At 38.8% G+C, this 18,889-nt stretch overlaps 1 protein-coding gene across 3 annotated transcripts in view; it reads right to left on the bottom strand.

Annotated features, from left to right (window-relative positions):
* LOC103145333 (neuropilin-2-like) overlaps nt 1-12,759 on the bottom strand; it is a 112,886-nt gene extending 100,127 nt beyond the window's left edge. The window contains exon 1 of one of the 3 annotated variants that reach the window (XM_007562715.2): nt 11,770-12,759. In XM_007562715.2, the coding sequence (XP_007562777.1) occupies nt 11,770-12,115 (346 nt within the window). In that variant the 5' untranslated portion in view covers nt 12,116-12,759. Of the gene's footprint in view, nt 1-9,284; nt 9,392-11,769 lie in introns of those variants that run through there. The other 2 variants (XM_007562716.2, XM_007562717.2) reach the window with 2 other exon arrangements.
* Nucleotides 12,760-18,889: the final 6,130 nt, after the last annotated feature.

Here is an 18,889-nt window from a genome sequence, read left to right as displayed (position 1 = left end):
CTGTCCTTCCAGGACCAGAAGAGGAAGTATTTAGTTTCTATCCTCTAAGGCTCTGGAACCAAGTCCCTAAAACATAGTGCAGCTTTACCACTCAAGTAAACTCTTTTAAAACTTAACATTTTAAGACATTTTATTTGTTTGTCAAGATTTTACTATTGCTCTTTTAAAGTGTCGCTTGCTTTTAATGCAATTGTCATCTTTTCAGTTCCTTTAATATGATACAAAACAATAAAATCAAGGAATTACATTTTGCTATGTGCTGTTTTGTCTCAGTCTATCACATGAAATAACAATAAAATACAAGTTCAGGGGTGTGAATACTTTTGTTATGCATCCTATGCAAAGAGAACAGCGAGAGTGAGACATGTTTTGTTAGTAAATGAGGAGAATCAAGCATGTAAGCACAGCTTCCAACACAAAATCAATTGGAATTCTAATTTGTATTCTACACTAAAGATCTGAGATCTGCATGCTGTAAGGAGGAGATGCTGATCTGGCAAAAAAAAACAAAAAAACTCAGATCATGCCAAGAATGGTCAAACAGCAAAAAAGTACTCACACTTTAACTGTGCTTTTAGACGTGTGCAGCATCCCTCTCTGACTTTTATAAGGCCAAGGAAACCACATGAAAACCCCAAATTCCTCTTTGTTTCAGCTTCCGTCCCTTCCATAAACACTTCCCTCCCGTTGACCCTCATTTTCACACAACACAGCTTTTTTTCCCTCCCAAACCACAGGAGCATGTGGAGATCATCAGGGAGAGGTTTGTATTTAGACCACATATTCACAACAAATGTGCAAACAAAAACCGCTGAACATCGCTTATCCTCGTCTGGCTTAGACATCACTGGATTCAGACCACACACACGCACACGCGCACACACGCACGCACACACGCGCACCCGCACACGCACACACACAGACAAACACACAAGCAAGATAAGTGGCGGTAANGGCTTAGACATCACTGGATTCAGACCACACACACACACACACACACACACACACACACACACACACGCACGCACACGCACACATGCAGACAAACACACAAGCAAGATAAGTGGCGGTAAATGGTGCTAAGCAGTCAAGCAGGGATATAAGACAGGTCACTGCATTATTTATGGCTCTCTGCCGTGTTTGGTATTGCATCCTGATAACACCTATTCAGCAACTTTTCCCCACAAGTGCAAACCTCAACACACACGCACAGATGTCTCAGTGCAGAAATGAGTCGCATATTCTCAGTGGAAGTCATATGAACATAAACTCATGACGTTCCTTCTTTCAAATGAGGTAGATCCTTGTTTTTTTGGCACCAAATGCAAATGCTCTGACCTTGTTTCTGAGCTCACTTCCAGCTTTGCCCGATTTGAGTCAAAACAGACACTTTCAGAGCACAGAAATCGATTCGCTAGCCTGCATGAACTTAGTAAATGTGCCGAAATACGCATTTATTTCCATCAGCCTGACACCATAATGAAAGCATTATCAACAGTGGGTGTTTAATTCATGAAAAAACTGTTTTCCCCCCACCACACCAGAAAGCTACTTAAGTAGAAGGCTGTAAACCTACTGTCCACCAGCTCTGGCCCCGATAATCCAAACAGCACAGTGAGTCATAAATTCTCATTATTCTGACCTTAAATGGTGCCCAGGAGACCAGCTGAGGTCTACAACTTTTGCTACATGAATAACAAGCCTTAAAACTATTAATAACCATTAAACTTTTTCACAATTTGACATATTACAACCACAAACTTTAAAGTGGTTTAAAATCATAGGTCAATACAAATTGCTGCATAGCCATGAACTGGAAAGTACAAGTTAATGGTTTTCAAAACATTTTAGAAATAAAAGGCAAAGTGTGGTGGACATTCAGCTTTTATTTGCATCTGATTAGTAGTAAATGGGACACTGATCAACATAGTTGATGTGTATTGATGGCATTTGACAAAATGTAATGTTTGTTGATTGTTTCACAGTTGGTGACTGCATGATGTTTTTATGATCTAAAGCACTCTTGTTGCTGACATGTTCTACACAAATAAACTTGAAATCTGAACTCCAACTCCATCTTCTGAAAATGGAAATATCACAAGACAAATGCATAAATACCAAGAAACAGTTTATCACTGTTGGGCAGGTCAGAGCAAAACTTAACTTTTTGGTCTAGTTGCAAAATGTTATGCGGAAATGCTATTCTTTAGCAAGGAATTGGGAAAATGAATGGACTTCAACAAGACTGCTACAGGCTACAAAAGGTTATGGTTCCAATAATTCTAATTATATCCTGCAACTATGCAGGATAGTATCAAAGTGGTGACCCATTAGCAGAATTTAGCCATTGTATTCATGTTTACTGGAGTTGAGATGCGTTCAAAAGTTGCAAGACAATTGCTGTTGCAGAAATGCACAACAGACTTTTTAAAGTTTTAATTGGAAAAAGAAAAACTTACTTATCATGTGCTACTATGTGTTATGTTGCATAAACACTGATTGACATACCCTGAAATATGTCGCTGTAATGTCAGAAAATGTGAAAAAGTTCAATACTTTTTCAAAAGTTTATTTCTTATAAGGAAAGTTTGATATAAAATAAAAAAACAGAGGCTAAAAAAGAAGTAATAGAAGTCAGAGGAGGATGAATGTCAGAAAAGGAAAGTAATCCAAGAACATCTGTCTCTCATCAACAAAAAGGAGAAAGTCAGCAACTCAAAAAAGCTCACTGGACAAAAAAAAATAACCTACGCGCACACACACAAGCGCACACGCACACACACTTATATTGGCACAGACACAAACACACACAAACAGGTGGGGCCGTGTTCTCCAGGTGTTCTGCTTTAACACACAGTGGAAATCTACCGAGTGAGTGTGGATAAAAGACAGAGAATGATGACAGGGAGAAAACTACAAAGGATCTGAGACTAAACACAGCAAGGGGGGAAAGGGAGACAAAATGAGTCAAAAAATAAAACTGAGTGTGTAATGGAGAAAAAAATTACTGACAGAGGAGCAAGCCTTTCAAGTTATAGGGGATTCTAATCCAAAATGACACTCTAATGAGAATAAAACAGTGATAAATACAAGTTCAGTGCCAAAACTACTTTGAAAACAAGTGACAGCGTTTGTTAGAACAGATTAGTAATGGGCAATTTGTTCACGTCTGCTTAAATGGTAACAGACTCTTAATAAAAACCTACAAAGCAACTCTACTCACTAACATTTATGTTCGAGCTGCCTGTGTAATATACATTTTGCCAAAGACAACAGAGGGATGTGTTACTCTAATAGACTTCACGATTAAACAAAAACTCAAAGAAAATGTTTTGAGCTACTTATGTTAAGAATATGTCCTTAGAAAAGTTGGAAGGACAAAATAGCCTGCATGTGAAAATTTATAAAAAAAGTTTGTGATTACAGAAATTTGTATATGTCTCCATAACTGTATAATGATTGGTCCTGTCATGGCCTCCAGAGACTGGGAATTAAATGAAATTGTAAATATTGTTCAAATGACTGCATTATAAATGGGATGCCAAACTTGAAGTTACATTTTAGATCAGAGTTGGATGCAAAAATGAGCTTGAACTCCTAATTTATTTTCAAAGAATGTTGGCATTTTATAGCAAAGCAACTAAAAAAGATAATAAAAGCTAAAACGTGCGGTGTTTCATGAGTCACACTATAATTTCTATATTAGTCTCAGGTTTTTTACTGTTAGTGCAATATATATGGTGTCCAAAGATCTTAAAAGGTACTAAAAAGACGTTTATCTTGAATTTATGTACTAGGACTTACATCACATTTAGCTACATCCTATATGTGTAACTTTGCTCATTTAATACTTCTTCAATTGTCTTTTAATATATATACTGTATTTATTTCTATTACTGACATTCTTGCAAAGATATTGGGATGTTTTTCCTTTTCTATATGGGTAAGGAATTCATTGCAGGACATATTTCTACATGCACCCATTAAAGATTTATATATTTATTAAAATGTTTTACATCCCCAAACAAATTTTCCAGTAGAGTTCAATAAGTGTGGACTAAACAGGGCTAGTGAGAATCGACCCTTAGTGTAAAATGTTCACATTCATGACAGAAGAGAAGAAAATCAACAGCTTAGATTGACAACTTATAATTGACAACAAATTGCCAATCCCACAGGTTTTCCAACTTCTAAGAGTAACATGATTTAGGTAGATGTCATATTATTTTAAGATTCAAGTTCTTATTTCCAGTCATTAGCATACAGCCTGCTATCGCCTTCCTATTCTTCTTGGATCCTAATTACAGAAAGAATATGCAAACATCAATGGACGGTTTATCTGCTGTACTCCTTTAAGTGATTGGAATCACATTCAAGGCAGCGTGTTTAATGCTCCACATCAGGCTTCTCAGAAGTGTATGAATGACAGTGTCTAACAAATCGCGTGAATGGATTTCCAACAAGTGTGAGAAAACATAGATTGACAGAGTCAGAGAGAATAGGCAGAAAGAGAAAAACACAAAGAGCGGCTGAAACAGTAAAGAGATTTCCCACCGCGTCGGAGCGAGAAGAACAGGAGGTGAGGGAGCTTTCTTAAGCCGGGGTGAGGGAGAAAACACTGACAGAGGGAAGTGTGGAAAAAGAGACAGAGAGCGCTATTAGAGACGAAGTGAAGTGGCGTGAAAGGAGGGGAAAACAACAAGATGATTCAGCGTGAAGAGAGAGAGAAAAAGGAAAACAACCTGTGGCCTCGCACCACCCTGCCGACTCTCCAGGGACTTGGCTTGTGCACAGACTCGATTACACAAACATTCTTCTTTGTGTGCGAAGGTTTTGAAGAAGCGAGGAAAAGGCAAATATCCCAATTTGAAGGATTTGCGTGATCTCTGCTGCCATCTGAGGATATTTTTTCTTTACAAGTGGACAAACACAACTCAACGCGCCGCTCTCCCCATTTTCTATAATTACTATAGTGATTACACACGGCCAATAAACAGACGAGAATGCTAACAGTTTACTAATGACATGATAACTGTAATTAGAACATCCTGCTGGACACCCTAATTGTCCTTTCTCTTTTATTTACGTGAGAGAAACGCAGAGAGAAATGTGCCAAAGGATAATTGGCTTAAATTTTATTCACTCTTTGTGAACTATGTTGTTGATGCTACTAAAACACCCCCCTCTAATTCCAGTCCCCCTACATTATTAGTCAATGTTATTTCAGAAGATTGAAAGAGCACTCTTCTCTTATTAAAGCAAGACCTGTGTCCTGTGGATTGGACCCCATCATGGTTCCCTTTTATCACCAATTTTGCTTGTGCTGTTCATGCATGGACTCTGGTCACGGTTGGGGACCTCAGGGTCTCACCTCATCCACTGGTATCTTCAGGCCATGACCTTCAGCAAGCAGCAGAGTGGTGTGAAGCAGCTGAAATGAGCAGGAATGCTCCCACCAGGGTCAGTCACTGTATCACATTGAAGAGTTTAAGTATCTTGGTGTCTTGTTCAAGGGTGATAGCAGGAGATGGATAGACGATTGATGCCTTCTCTGCAGTAATGCGTGTAGTGAAGAAAGCCACAAAGCGATGCCCTCTATTTAACAGGTTAGACTACATTCTAGCCCTCAACTTGGGTCATAAAAGAGTAAACAGCATTTCAGATACAAGTTACTGAAATTAGTTCCCTTTATAGGGTGGAGGGCTCGGAAATAAAGATGAAGAACTCTGTCAATGATGGTTCTTTCCATCAAAGGCAATCAGTAAAGGTGGTTGGGGCCTTTAATTGGACTGGCTAATGGATACTTTCCTTTGGAGATTTTCTGGACGCATCCAACTGGGAAAAGGCTTCAATTATAGACAGAAAATGCACTGGATGGACAATATTTTTCTTGTAGGAATGGATTTGGAAGAGAAGTCACAGTCAGAGAGACTGGAGACGTTCGGGTTTCCATCTTGTACTTGTTGTCTTGTACCATGGTCAACTCTGCTTTGTTACTGGAACCCAAAAGCCATTTATAACCCTAAAGCAACCCGAATGGGCAGAAGTCACACATCAGTGCACTGTTTAGAAGTAATAATCGATGTCATCGCTTAAGGATCAATTTTGAAGTTGTTGCGCAATGAAAGCTGACATTGTTCTCACAAGATCAAAACAAAAGAATGGGAGGACAGAAAACGAAAGCACAACTAATAGTGATGCTTCACCCATTGTTTACATCTGGATTTACCACATCTGGCTTCTTCCGGTGAAGAATCATGACACACGTCAAGTCAATGACGTACAGGTTGGATAAAAGGTGCAATGACCATTCAGCCTGCAGATGTTTTTAAAACTATTCAATACATATCCAATTTAGTACTACATTTGAAAGTGACACACATCAGATTTTTTGTGGGGGTAAGAAGATCAGGATTGGGCCATTCAGAATGAAAAAGTCGGATATGGTTCACATATGGGCGAAAAAAAAGAATTGGATTTTGGTCGCATTTCTCTACTATGTGAATGTAGCCATATATAAAAGCTAAATACTGCGGACACATGGTTTGGGCAAAAAGCTGTGATTTTTCTGAGTGTTTTAGACCGCTTGCATGTGACGTCAGGAAAATAGGAGAAAATAAATCTTTGTAAAATCGTCATTTGAGGAAAACAGATGAAAGGCGATCACTGCTAATCCTGAAACCTGGTGGAAAACACCTGCTTCCTGCAGGATAATTAAACCAAAATCCAAAGAAAGTCTCCAGCAAAGAGTCACCTGCTCACTCAGTTGTAGCACAGAATGACCTGAACCCAATTTTCACTGAAATGTAGAAATGTTTATTTTGCCCTCAATTCTGCAAAAACTATAATTAATGACAAAACTATACATAAAGAAAGTGCTACCTGTAAACAGTAGAAATATGATGAGCAGTCCTGTAAATAATAGGCTCCATTGGATGAAAATGTGAATTAAATCTTATGTTTAGGCATAAATCTGAGTCTTCCACCTTCCATACATCATAATCAGAGTGTATTTAATGCCCTACCTTGGCCAGAAACCCTCCTGAGCTCAGCAGAGGAGAGGAATAAATCTGGATTGGTTTACTGCAGGTGGCTCCACTCAACTACTGCTTCACACCCAGCTGCTCTCCTCTTGTTACTCTAACGCCCTATAATACTCCCACTCTCTCTTCCTCTCCCCCTGCCTCTGTTTCTTCCCTTTAACTCCCTCTTTTATGCCCTGAAACACTCAAGATTCTTCACGCTACTTATATTTTCTCCTCCTTCCCTCACGCTCTGTTTTTACTGCTCCATTGTTTCGGTGCGCTCTGTTGGGAGCAAAGTTGACAATTCCTCCAGGTAAGTCATTGTAAATAGATTGTATTTTATGCCTTCCTACCCTCTGCACCTGTGAATCAACACGTCTGACAATGCAGCCGTAATGAAAAACATCTCAAGAGACAATTGCGAGATATCCAGGGAAATATGCAATGCATACAGAAACGCCTTCTAATTTCACCTTCTAATTGTCTATGTGGAACATATTTTCATTTACTGTGTGTTAAAAGCCCTCCTTAAATCAAAAATTATTGAAATTATTTATCCAAATTCAATTCAAAGGGCTGGAATGTTTTCAGCATTTTCAGCTAAACTCTGAGGAGATGAATGATGTGCGAAAGCATTCATGTCCTTGAACTATTCCACATTTTATACATTACATCTCCAAATGTCAATGTTTTTACTGAACTTTTGAGTGAAAATTGGCTGAAAGTGGAGAATATTAGTAAAAACAAGTCAAGGTCTTCAATGTGATTTATAAATAAAACCCTCAAAAATGAGAACAAATTAGCTAGTTTTATTGTCATACCTCTAAATAAAATTCAATGCAACCTGTTGCTTTTGTCACTTAGTAAAAAAAAAAACATTTTTGGGAATACAACATCATGAAAACTGATATACAACATGTTTGTATGTCAGCTCAACAAGAGATAATGTTGAGCTGAATTTTAAAGCAGGTTTAGACTATAAGACAATACCCAAGGCTATGAACATACCTCACAGAACTACACTCATCTAAGCTGACACTGTACAATACGCTTTGGCACATAGCGGCGGCAGTATCATGCAATAGGTGCATAGAAGTTGGTTAAGGTTTACTGGAAGTTGGACAGAGCTAAACCAGGTTAAATAAATCCTGTTAGGGTGCAAAACATCTGAAACTATTCATGCATTCAAAGGCCCACTGCTGTTTATGCACACTAATTGAGCTTGTTTTTATTTCCAAAGACAATTTTGAAATCTCTGTCTTTAGATGTGCAAAACTGGTATCCAAAAAAAGAGATTGTTTTGCATAGTTTTAAAAACCATCCTTTTCATTCCACTTCACAATTATACGCTACTTGTCATGAATCATTCCAGTTGGGGAACTTTAGGGGAATAACAAAATGAAGCAAATTTACAAGCACATGTGCAAAACACAAAAGAGAGACCAAAGCCAGTGAGGAACAGAAGAAGAACAGGATGCATTGCAACAGAACAGAGAACTGGCAAAGAACTGACTGAAAATAAGGGATTTTTAAATGCTGGGGAGACCATTAGTGGGACCAAGGTCAAGTGTGTTACACTTAATTCATAGAAGCTGTGAGAGGACATGAGTTAAAAAGACAACAACATTGGCTAATTATAATAATAATAATCAGAACAAAACACAAAAATAACCCAAAACCAGAAGAATCAAAGCAAAGAATAAAGACAAATCCAAATCCAGCAATAACACCAGTTTGGCACTGAAAGGCTTAAAAATCCTAAAAATCCTACTAAATTTCACTTCAGTTGGCGTCTGTAACATGGCAAATTACATAAAGGGTGTCTTTGGAAAAGCACTGTATGTTTGTGGCAGGGCGCTAAAATGGGCAAAAGCTCATTAGGCAAACAAGTGAAATGGATAATTTGTTTTATTGATGGCTTACAGAGCCCTCTGACTCAGCCTGATGTAATAATTAATTATAACAAACTGAACCCACAAGTAGGTTTAAACCTTGAGGTCATATTAAACACTGATCATAAAGGTTTTCCTTAAGCCAAAGTGGCAGTAAATAATTGCTTTGGGTATTTTACAGCTGCAATACAAGAAGAAACCAACTCAAAACAGATGAAACACCCGAGCACTTTGCAACACAAGAAGCTCATGTATGTATGTGGAGTTGCTTGCTCCCCGTCCACTTTAGACTTATAAAATGGCCCTAAGTTGGGTGGGAGCAATCATATCAATTATATTAATAACATAATTCAAGCCTGAGTTCTACCTGTGGGCAATTTGCTGGAGCACTTCTAACACTGTGTATGGCGGTGATCCTGTTTCATCATCCAGCATATTTCAGTGGAGACACTATAGAGGCAGACAGCTGGTCTTGAGTGGCCAATTATGTCCGTTTATCTCCCTTCCAGGCGCAGCTGCGATCAAACGGAATGAAGAAACAGGATCAAACAGCGAGGCTAAAAATCTCTCTTCCGTTAGGATCGCTTCTTTACTGCTGCTTCCCCGTGTCTGTTTCCGTCTCTGTTACTTCCTCTTTTCTCTACTTCCATCTCCTCCTGCTTTATATATATATATATATATATATATATATATATATATATATATATATATATATATATATATATATATATATATATACACACACACACTTCTACGTCTCTCTGTGCCTTCCTCGCTCATCTCTCCGGAAACAGTAAAGGAAAGGCATCTTTAAAAGTTTAGTGCTGAGGAAGCTTCATCCTGCAGAAGATCTGGATGCTCAACTGAGTGCCACGGGGGGAGAGCTGGAGGGAAGCTACAGGGAAAAGTTTCATCTAATGTCAGCAGATATTCTGTTTTCAGATGAAGTCAGTGTGCCAGAAATCGGCCATTGTTACCTTTATGATGGGCATCTAATGAGAAATCAGAATTCCTCCCCCTCCCACCCTATTCATTTAACGCATCCAAAACAAGCACAAGCTCAGTCAAAAGCATGCTGAGTAATAAGTGTCACAAACTACCTAGAAAGTCCCTCTTTTCCCCCTAGTTGGATTCAAAGCCCTATTTTGTATATTTGTATTTGTAATCTTTTTGTGTTACAGTACATAGAAAACTAAATCTGGATCGCGCCAAATCGGGGGTCTCTAATTCTCTAATTCAGCCAGAAAGGCTTTTAACAACAGGTCCTTTACAGGAAAACAGAAAATGTATGTATTTTTTTTCTAATAAGTTAAGAATGTTTTATATCTAAGCATGGTGAGAAAATAATAAATTTATATCAAAACAGATGAGTTTTAATACCTTAAGCATATTAAAGGATTCTGTAAATTCTGACTTAAACTTAAAAAAAATTGACAGACGGGGTACCAAAGTTTTCAGATCCTTAAAAGTTCCTCTGACGGAGCTTTAAACTAATAAAACCTTCAAAAATACTGAAAGGTTCTACAACAATCGACTCGTTTCTCCATAGTTACGCACATGAACCTGAAAGCGTTATCATAAAGAGTCCGTTTTGAAAGACTCAAATTTATTACCAAATAGATAAAAATCTACTCATACGTAATCTCAAATGAAGCAGTTTTTTTTTATTCCCCGCTGAATTGATTTTTTTTCCATTACTCTAAAGCGCATAAAAAGTTCACACCTGTAGAAGCAGAGCGACTAATACAAGTGGCTACTGATCTGATATCATGTGGACAGCAAAGCTGCTCGGAGCTGGAAATCTGGTGCGTAAGATTCGTTGTGCGTAAAACGATGTACACGTGAAGATGCACGGTAAATGCACGCACGTACTATAAGTGTCTGATAAGCAGAGGTTGGGTTGCACCTCTCAGAAACGACTGTGCATAAAAAAAAGTGAAATTCGGGAGTCGAAGTAGCTTTGAAGACCAGACAAGCAGTGTCGGAGCTCAGCTGACCCCCGCCAGCAGGAGACAGTAAAACCAGCCAGCTTCACCAGCACCTCTCTGCAGACCTGGCTGTGAAAATGAATATAGTGGCTCCAAATTTGAAAAATAAGTTTTGAAAGTTGCCGTTCAGATTTCAGACTCTTGGAATAACTTTCGAGGAATAAGATCGCGTCCGCACAAATGAGGACGTAAAACTCTGATCAGGATGTGAACGCTGACAGCATCACTCGCTCCAAAGGCTATATTGTGGTGGATTTTTATTATTATTATTATTATTATTATTGGCGACATGGGAAAACCCGACTAAAAAGAGTCAGGTTTTCTCTTTTTAGTCGGGCATCTTAGATGGAAGAAGATCCCATTCAAGATCAGCGCACAGTCCAATCCTGGACGCGCTGAGAGCAGCAGCGGACGGGAACAACCAGCCTCATCATGGCTTACAGGTTATTCAGATAACTGATCACAGATGAAGGTTGAGATTTTACTTCTATGTGTCCATGATGTAGCGGTGCAAACTGTTTGCACTGGAACAGAAAGAGACAAAAATAATAAAAAAAAATAGACGACTTCCCTCTTAATTGTATTCAAGTTATTCTAAACAATACTAAACAGACAATTCTGTTACAAAAACCAAATTTTAAATGAGTTGGAGGCTGATGTGTTGTAAGAAATGAATTTTAATCACAACTGACTTTCATTTCATACCATTTTGTGATGCCTCACAGATCGCAAAGGAGTTTTGTTTTGTTTTGTTTTGTTTTGTGTCTTTTAACTCACACTCCCTTTCAAAAGAGCGGTTAGATCATCATGTAAACCCGAGGGAGACACATGGATTTACGCGGGAGACAAAGGTGTCAAACTTACCTCCGTCGTCAGCTTTTACTGCTGAAGGCAAAAGAAGCGGCAGAATACATCCACACAACCATAAATATGAATCCATCTTTTCCCTCAAGGTGTTGAGAAACCAGAAGAAAAATGAAAAGCACTCTCCTTTTTTTTGGTTTATTTGGTTTGTATTAAAAATAAAGTGTTCCGGTAATAAACTTCCCCGTCTTTTTCCCACAGTGCCTTCAGGGTTAACAATCACAATCCAAACGCCGGGTTGCAGCTCTCCAAGAAATACGGTTTTGGCTCTTTTACACAGTTCATGTGAGTTATTGTCACTGCTTCTTTTCGCCACAAAACCGCAGTTAATGCAGCACAAAAGCATAAAATCTGAAGGATTTGAACTGCAAACACGGTTTTATCCCAGCGAAATCCATGTTGGTGCGCACAGTCCGGGTAAGGGTGTCCCACAGAGTGTCAAAACGTGTGTTGGAGCAGGTCGTGGACAGAAGAGACACTCAAATTAAAAAGAAAAAGAAACAAAAATCTAACTTGGTGTTCAAGTCGAACCAAAAGGAGTGTAAGAAAACAACGAAAATTTAAAACAAAAAATGGTCTGCAAACATATCTTTAAACCTTCGTTTACAACTCTACTGAAAAAGGGCAGGTTCTCATTTTTTAATGTTCCCTTTTTATGTTCAGCCCCAACAGCAGTTATTTCTCAGGCCAATGAAAAATGTATTTCTCATAAGGCGCAGATCCAGTTCCCGTGCGTAAAACTGCTCCGGAGAAAATAAACGTGGTTCGTCTCCACTTCTCCTCCTCCTTGAAAGCTGTGCGTCTCTCCGCTGCAGCCCTGTGCTCTTCAGTCCACTCCCTCCGCTCCTCCTCTTTACGCGCAGTAGCAGCAGCAGCAGCCCGTGTGCCTCTGTGTGCCTCTGTGTGTCTCTCTCTCCCGGCAGGCAGGCTCCGGCAGCGCGCTCTTTCCCCACCGGTCTCCTCCGGGTTTGTGGCAGTGAACGGGACTGCTCACTCAGTTCACCCTGTTTCGGCGCGCGTGCCCGCCGTGCGCTCGTGAGCGTGTATCGGATTACAGTGGGCACCTCGGCCCGCCTCCATGTGGCCCCTCACTGATTAAAGAGCAGCTTCATCTCCCTCTTGTCTCTTTTGCGCCTGATCACCTCTCAACATCCTACACATCGTTATGCCTTCATCCGACTCCCCCCCGCCCCCCTCGTAATTTCTCTTTACTTTTCCTTCTGTTTTGATCTGGATTCCATATTAAGAAACTGTGCATTTTCATTATGTATACTGATTTCAAACGTACTCATACCCCTTGAACTATATTACTTTTCTGTTACTTCATAGCCACAGACTTTATTGTACCTCATTCAGATTCCAACAAGAAGTTGGGCTATAATGTAAAAAAACAAAAATATTTCAAAGCATTTTTATGGAGTCAATACTTTGTAGAAACTACTGAAAATGTCTTTGCTACATACAGAGACCCACATTTTGCATTTCTTTGTTGCAATTAGCTCAAACTCACTTTGTTCATATTGGGTGTGCAGGAACACCAGCTTTCAACTTTTGTCAGACATCTGGGGTGGTGTAGGTTTTGATTAGGCCATTTAAATACATAAATATGCTTTGATCTGAATCATTTCATTGAAGCTTTCCTGTACCTTCTTTACAAAAAGCATCCCCACAACACAATGCTGCCACCATAACAACTCCTTAGTTGTTATTTTGGAGATGTGGTAGTAGACTGAACAGTGCTTCAAAAGAAACTTGGGATATTGCTAAAAAATCTTAAGTGTGCTTAAAGCTATATTTTGTTTAAAGATCTCAAAGTAAACGGTGGAATTGTGAAATAATAAGTTGTAATACGATCACTTCTAGCAATCCTTTGCCTCAACTTAAGTGTCTCGTTTTGTAGTTTATACATTTGGGGAGGTAAGGGAGATTTCAGGCCTGGAAAACAACCCTGAACTCCAGCCAAATATCTTCAGTTTTCCCACTTTCCTTTTCTAAAGCACTACTTTTTTCCCATCACACAAAATCCCAATGTAATATGTAGAAGCGCAATGGAAACACTTTTTTAGCATCACATAAGTCACATGAGCCAAAACCAAATGTTACTACTGGCAGAAACACAAAGAAGACAACAGGAAGTGACAGGAGGATGATGGTGCGACATGTTTTATAATGACTCATCGCATGAACTTATTCACATGTGATTTTAATTGCAATTCTAAAAATATTATTTAATGGAATCACCACAATTGCTAACGTGCTTTTTTCGACAAAACAAAATATCGACAACATTTTGCAGACATTTGTAAAAGAAAGTTATTGTAGCCAGTTATCTATCTTATAAAGTGAGGACAAACACACGACTTCTCCTTAGAAGTGACAAATTGACCAGTCATGCAGAACAGTCCTTATAACGATAACGTTAGTGTTTATGAACCATAAAATAAAATAAATTGAAAGATTTCCCACATTTGTAATGGAAACACAACACATGCCAGCAAGGCAAAAAACAAAAACAAAAAAAAAAAACAGCTTTCTGCCAAAGGCACATGGGTCGGTGGGAAACTGGATCTGAACAAGAGGTGGAGTGATACACAGCAAGTTAAAATAAACTTGGTTTACATAATAAGGTGATGAGATTTCTTTCTTTTACTCAAAAGAGATCCAGACTTTGCCTCTGTCATTATAGCTGCTCACACACTTGGTTTCCTTCCCACTGCCTGCTCCCGTTTCCTCAGTGGTGTAATGGAGGGAGTCCGTCAGTGGGAGGTGTGTTTTAGCAGCACCAGAGCTCTGCGGTCTGACAAACCCAACCCGCCTCGGCCCTAGCTCTGCCTTCCCAGGGCACACCCTGCTCACATCTATGCGCAGATGTACACACATACAGGCCATAATGACACGGCTGAACTCACCACTGACCACTCAGTAAAACAAAATCAAGACCTGCACCCAGATTTCGTGGGAAGAAAAGCCCTTACAAACTCCTTTATGACAGAGAAGATAATCACAAGATAGCTGATCCCGTTTTTACATCGAGTGTTGATTATTTATAGTCTCTTGAACTTTGTGACACAAAATTTTCAGCAAGTGAACCGTGATATGTGATATGGTCCTCACAGAAAGACAGCTGATTTTACCATTACATGACTACGTAACAGTATTAAAAAGGTACAGCTATGTCTGATGTACCAGCCGGGTATTTTCTAGTATCTTGAGGCCCTGAAGCTATTTTTCTGTGACACATTACTGGAGTAGCTATTAACTCATTCCTTGGGTCTCTCTGTTCCTGTGACCTCTGTAACCAGGCTCTCTCTTACTCTCACCCTTCTTGCTGCCTTCCATCCTGCCTCTTTGCACTGAAACTAAATCCACCAGGTCTGCTGGAATCTGTCAAGTGATGAGAGCACACAGAAGTCGCATGATCGACGTAATGACTGATGCCTTAGTCTCACTTTGAGAAAATGTCTTAAAAATAGGCTGTTCAAGAGACGTTTCTTGCTTCTCTAGTTTCTACCTTTGGTGGAGTTTTTTTCAGATTTTGAAAATGCACAAAATTTTCAGTGGAGCTGAAATGACATAATCAAAATTGCCTAAAATTTTGATTTTAGTTTGGGTGTCGTCCTAAACTGAGCAGTTCTATTTTCCACTCCTTTACTCAACACTGACCTTATAAAACTGCTGTGAAACAAGACTTTCCAGTCATTGACATCTTTTCTGCTTTCCATGCAGTAGTGGGCAGGCTTTCCCAGAATACTGAAATCATCAGCATCCCAATTAAGGCCATCACACAGAGCTGCTGCTGCTGCTCTTTGCTGTCAGCTCTGTATCTTAGTGAAAACCCATGACAGATATGGCTGCTAATATCAAAACTAAATTCTGATTAATGTTTAATGAAACATTCAAATTTTAATACAGTTCATCTAGCTTTACAAGTTCAGTTTTCTTGAACTGCTCTTTTCATCCTGGTTCTTTCTATGGTTCTACAGGAGGTAAAGCAGCTCTTGTTTTATTGGAGGTTTTCTCGTTGGGATTTTGCATGATGGAGCAACTCAAGAAAGTTCAGAAGGAAAATGATAAATGCTTTTCACATACATTTATTTTCTACACCTGCTACTTTGGTGATCCTAAATGAATCCAGTTTTTGTTACTTGTCACCTAATTAGGGTAGATAGTCAACCTGTGGTGTAATACAAACCTGGATGGCTTGCAAAAGTCCTAGTAGAGTCGCTGGAGAATTTTAGTGAACAAGAAAAACACCAAAAAGGTCAGGCATAAAGTTGTGGAGAGGTTTTATTAAGCACCAGTCCTTCTATCTCTACCATCCCCATTATGACAGCATCATGATGAGGAAAAGCTTTTCTTTAGAAGGTCTAACAGCAGAACTGTTATAGAAAATGTTCTAATTGCACCAATAAAAACATTTGAGTCTGATAGCCAGACAAGTACAGTGTACTACAAAAATATTAAAACTCCTTAAAATTTTTTTTACATTTTGTCATATTACAACCACAAACTTCAATGCATACAGACATACGAAACTGTGTTAATGACCAAAAAGCCATTAATGCAAACAACTGAAAAAACTGAAACTGACACAACTAACAATGCATGGAAATTTACTGACAACCAATAAAAATCAGACTTTGCTTTTGAACTGAGGTTCAACAGAATAATTAAAAAAAAAAAACTAACAAATTAGACCTGGACAAAAATTATGGCAAGGCACATCAGATCTATGTATCCGTGTAAAATACAACTTTTGAGAAGGAGAACATTTTACAGAAAACTGACTAATCCATCACCTACCAATGAAAAGACACATAGTACAGGCCAACTACAAAGTGAAAAGTCCAGGATGAATTAATAGCTCTGCAAGGCACCGTATTTAAACTTTATCTTGCCTGGTTATCTTCACAGAAGGCTTACATCAGTTCAGATTATGATCAAGATTCTGATTCATCATTACTCTGATGAAGTTAAACTAATTTAGCTGAACTTTAACTTTCAGCAAAGGCTAGGGAGAGAAATGAAGCCCTATGGCATCTTAATGAAAACATGTGTGAGGGTGTGTTTTTAGCAGAGCTGTGAAACCAGGCGAGAGAAAGGCGATCCCTGCTTTGCGTCAAGGGAAGAACTTCTTGGTTGGCTTTTCATCAGCTAAGACTGATTCTGTCCACACCTTCAGGACACTCTGAAGCTATTTGGTTCTCTCTGGTTTGACTCACACGATGAATGATCCCTTGATTTAAAGTCTCCATTTCCATAATTTCTGTTTTCAACTCTTCCGTCTGTCTGTTGTTGCCTGATTTGGTTGTCTGGTTGTCACATTTTCACGTTTTATATCTATTTTATTTTTCTCTAGAGGCGAAGACCTGAATGAACATTTCACTTGGGAGTTTAACTGTGGGAATTAGTTTTACTAGGACGTCAGTGTGTGGACAGTTCCACTTTTTTTTTTTTTTAAGTTCTGGTTTCTGTTTTTTCAGAGGGACCAAAATAAACTCCAGTAATATTAGTCCCTTTGAATGAAACTCAGCACTAATTGCATAAAGTAGAAAAATAAAAGCTCCACTGAAGCTTCTTATTCAATCAAATCTTATGTACATTCTTATGAAATCAAAATGTATAAGCCCTCAGAAGTTAAATAAACATAAACATTGACAAGAATCTTAGGTAAAACAAGATGACTTCTCTGAATCTGTCATACTGCAGCACAACATTAAGCTTTAGGAATTGGAAGAGGAAAGAAAACCACATGGAGAAGTTTGCAATCTCAAGGGAAACCAGCAGCTCTGCATCCATCATCCTCTCCTCATTTGTGCTTCTGCCTTTGAATAAATGTTTGTGCAGGTGGTTGAGTGTCACAAAGTCAAACAAAATTTCAGGGCATAGTTGGAAGCCGTCAGCGTGTTGGATATGCTTTTTTATTTGGGGGCCAGCGTGCACAGTAACCTGTTGACTTTGTGAGGCTCCAGGGATTTGCAGATGGTGTTTTTTGGGGTCTTGCTGCCATTCAAAGCGAACACTTTCTGAATCTCTCCCACATAAACTTGTCTTGGATAGTGGAAGTAAACTATTCTAAATGCAAATATGCACAACACACAATCACACTTTGTGTGGCCTCGTCGATAAGCATTATTACTAAAGCACATTCCACGGGAAACCGCAGGAAATGAGTGTCAATGGTTAACACGGGCTACACTGACATACTCAGAGATAATCGTCTCTGTGCCTGCGTGGGTATAGGGCTCAGTAGTGATAATAGCAGTCCAGCCTGTGGAGACTACAGGATGTCAATTCAGCTATTAGCAAGGACACAGAAGTGCCAGGAAAGGACAAATAAATACACAACAGTACACGCACGCAAACACATGTAGTTTGGTCACAGTGTTATGGGATCCCAAAAGGCTATCAGAGTGTGAGGAAAGTCTCTCTGTTTTTAAGACCTAAGATCTGCCCATCCTTAACTGGTATTTGTTGTTTGTCTTTTCATAAAAGACAAAACATATCTGTAATTGCTACATCTCACATTTTAGCCATTACAGCTTTCACTCACACACAGCAGCTGGATCGAGGCTGGGATTAATTCATTCGGCGATGAAGTTTGTGAAAGGTGCCATAGTTTGAGATTAATTAATCTTTTATTCTCTTTAAAAAAAAAAAGACAAAGCCATTTGGAATAAGAAACACTTTAAAATTTAACAAAATATGTAGACTGGTCCAACTTGGACTGGAGAATTCTACAGGTACCTCTCAATAATTTAAAATATGCTTTCTGAAGAGGCTCATTTGTCATATTAAATATATATCTTTCAAAATAATCTTTAAGTAGGAATTAAATACACTTTTATTAAACAAAAAATTCAGTATTAAAAATGTTATATTTTGTATGTAATAATCTAATGCAATGTTGTGTTTTCTGCCAAAGTTAGTAATCAGCTCACCTCCCTGCCCTGCAAGGATAAGAAGGTTTAAGTAAAAAGTCTGTTGGATTTTGATACATTTTTGCCTCATTCCAGTGAATTCAATATCAGGTATTATCTTGTGAACTGGATGCATTAATAAACTGATTACTACATCCATTCAAATGGATAAAGAAGCCTGAAGTCCAGATACACTCCGC

This window comes from Poecilia formosa, unplaced genomic scaffold (assembly GCF_000485575.1).
Source record: "Poecilia formosa unplaced genomic scaffold, Poecilia_formosa-5.1.2 Scaffold140, whole genome shotgun sequence".
Lineage (NCBI taxonomy): Eukaryota > Metazoa > Chordata > Actinopteri > Cyprinodontiformes > Poeciliidae > Poecilia > Poecilia formosa.
The sequence above is the reverse complement of the archived record's forward strand: the minus strand, read 5'-3'. Positions and strand labels throughout refer to the sequence as shown.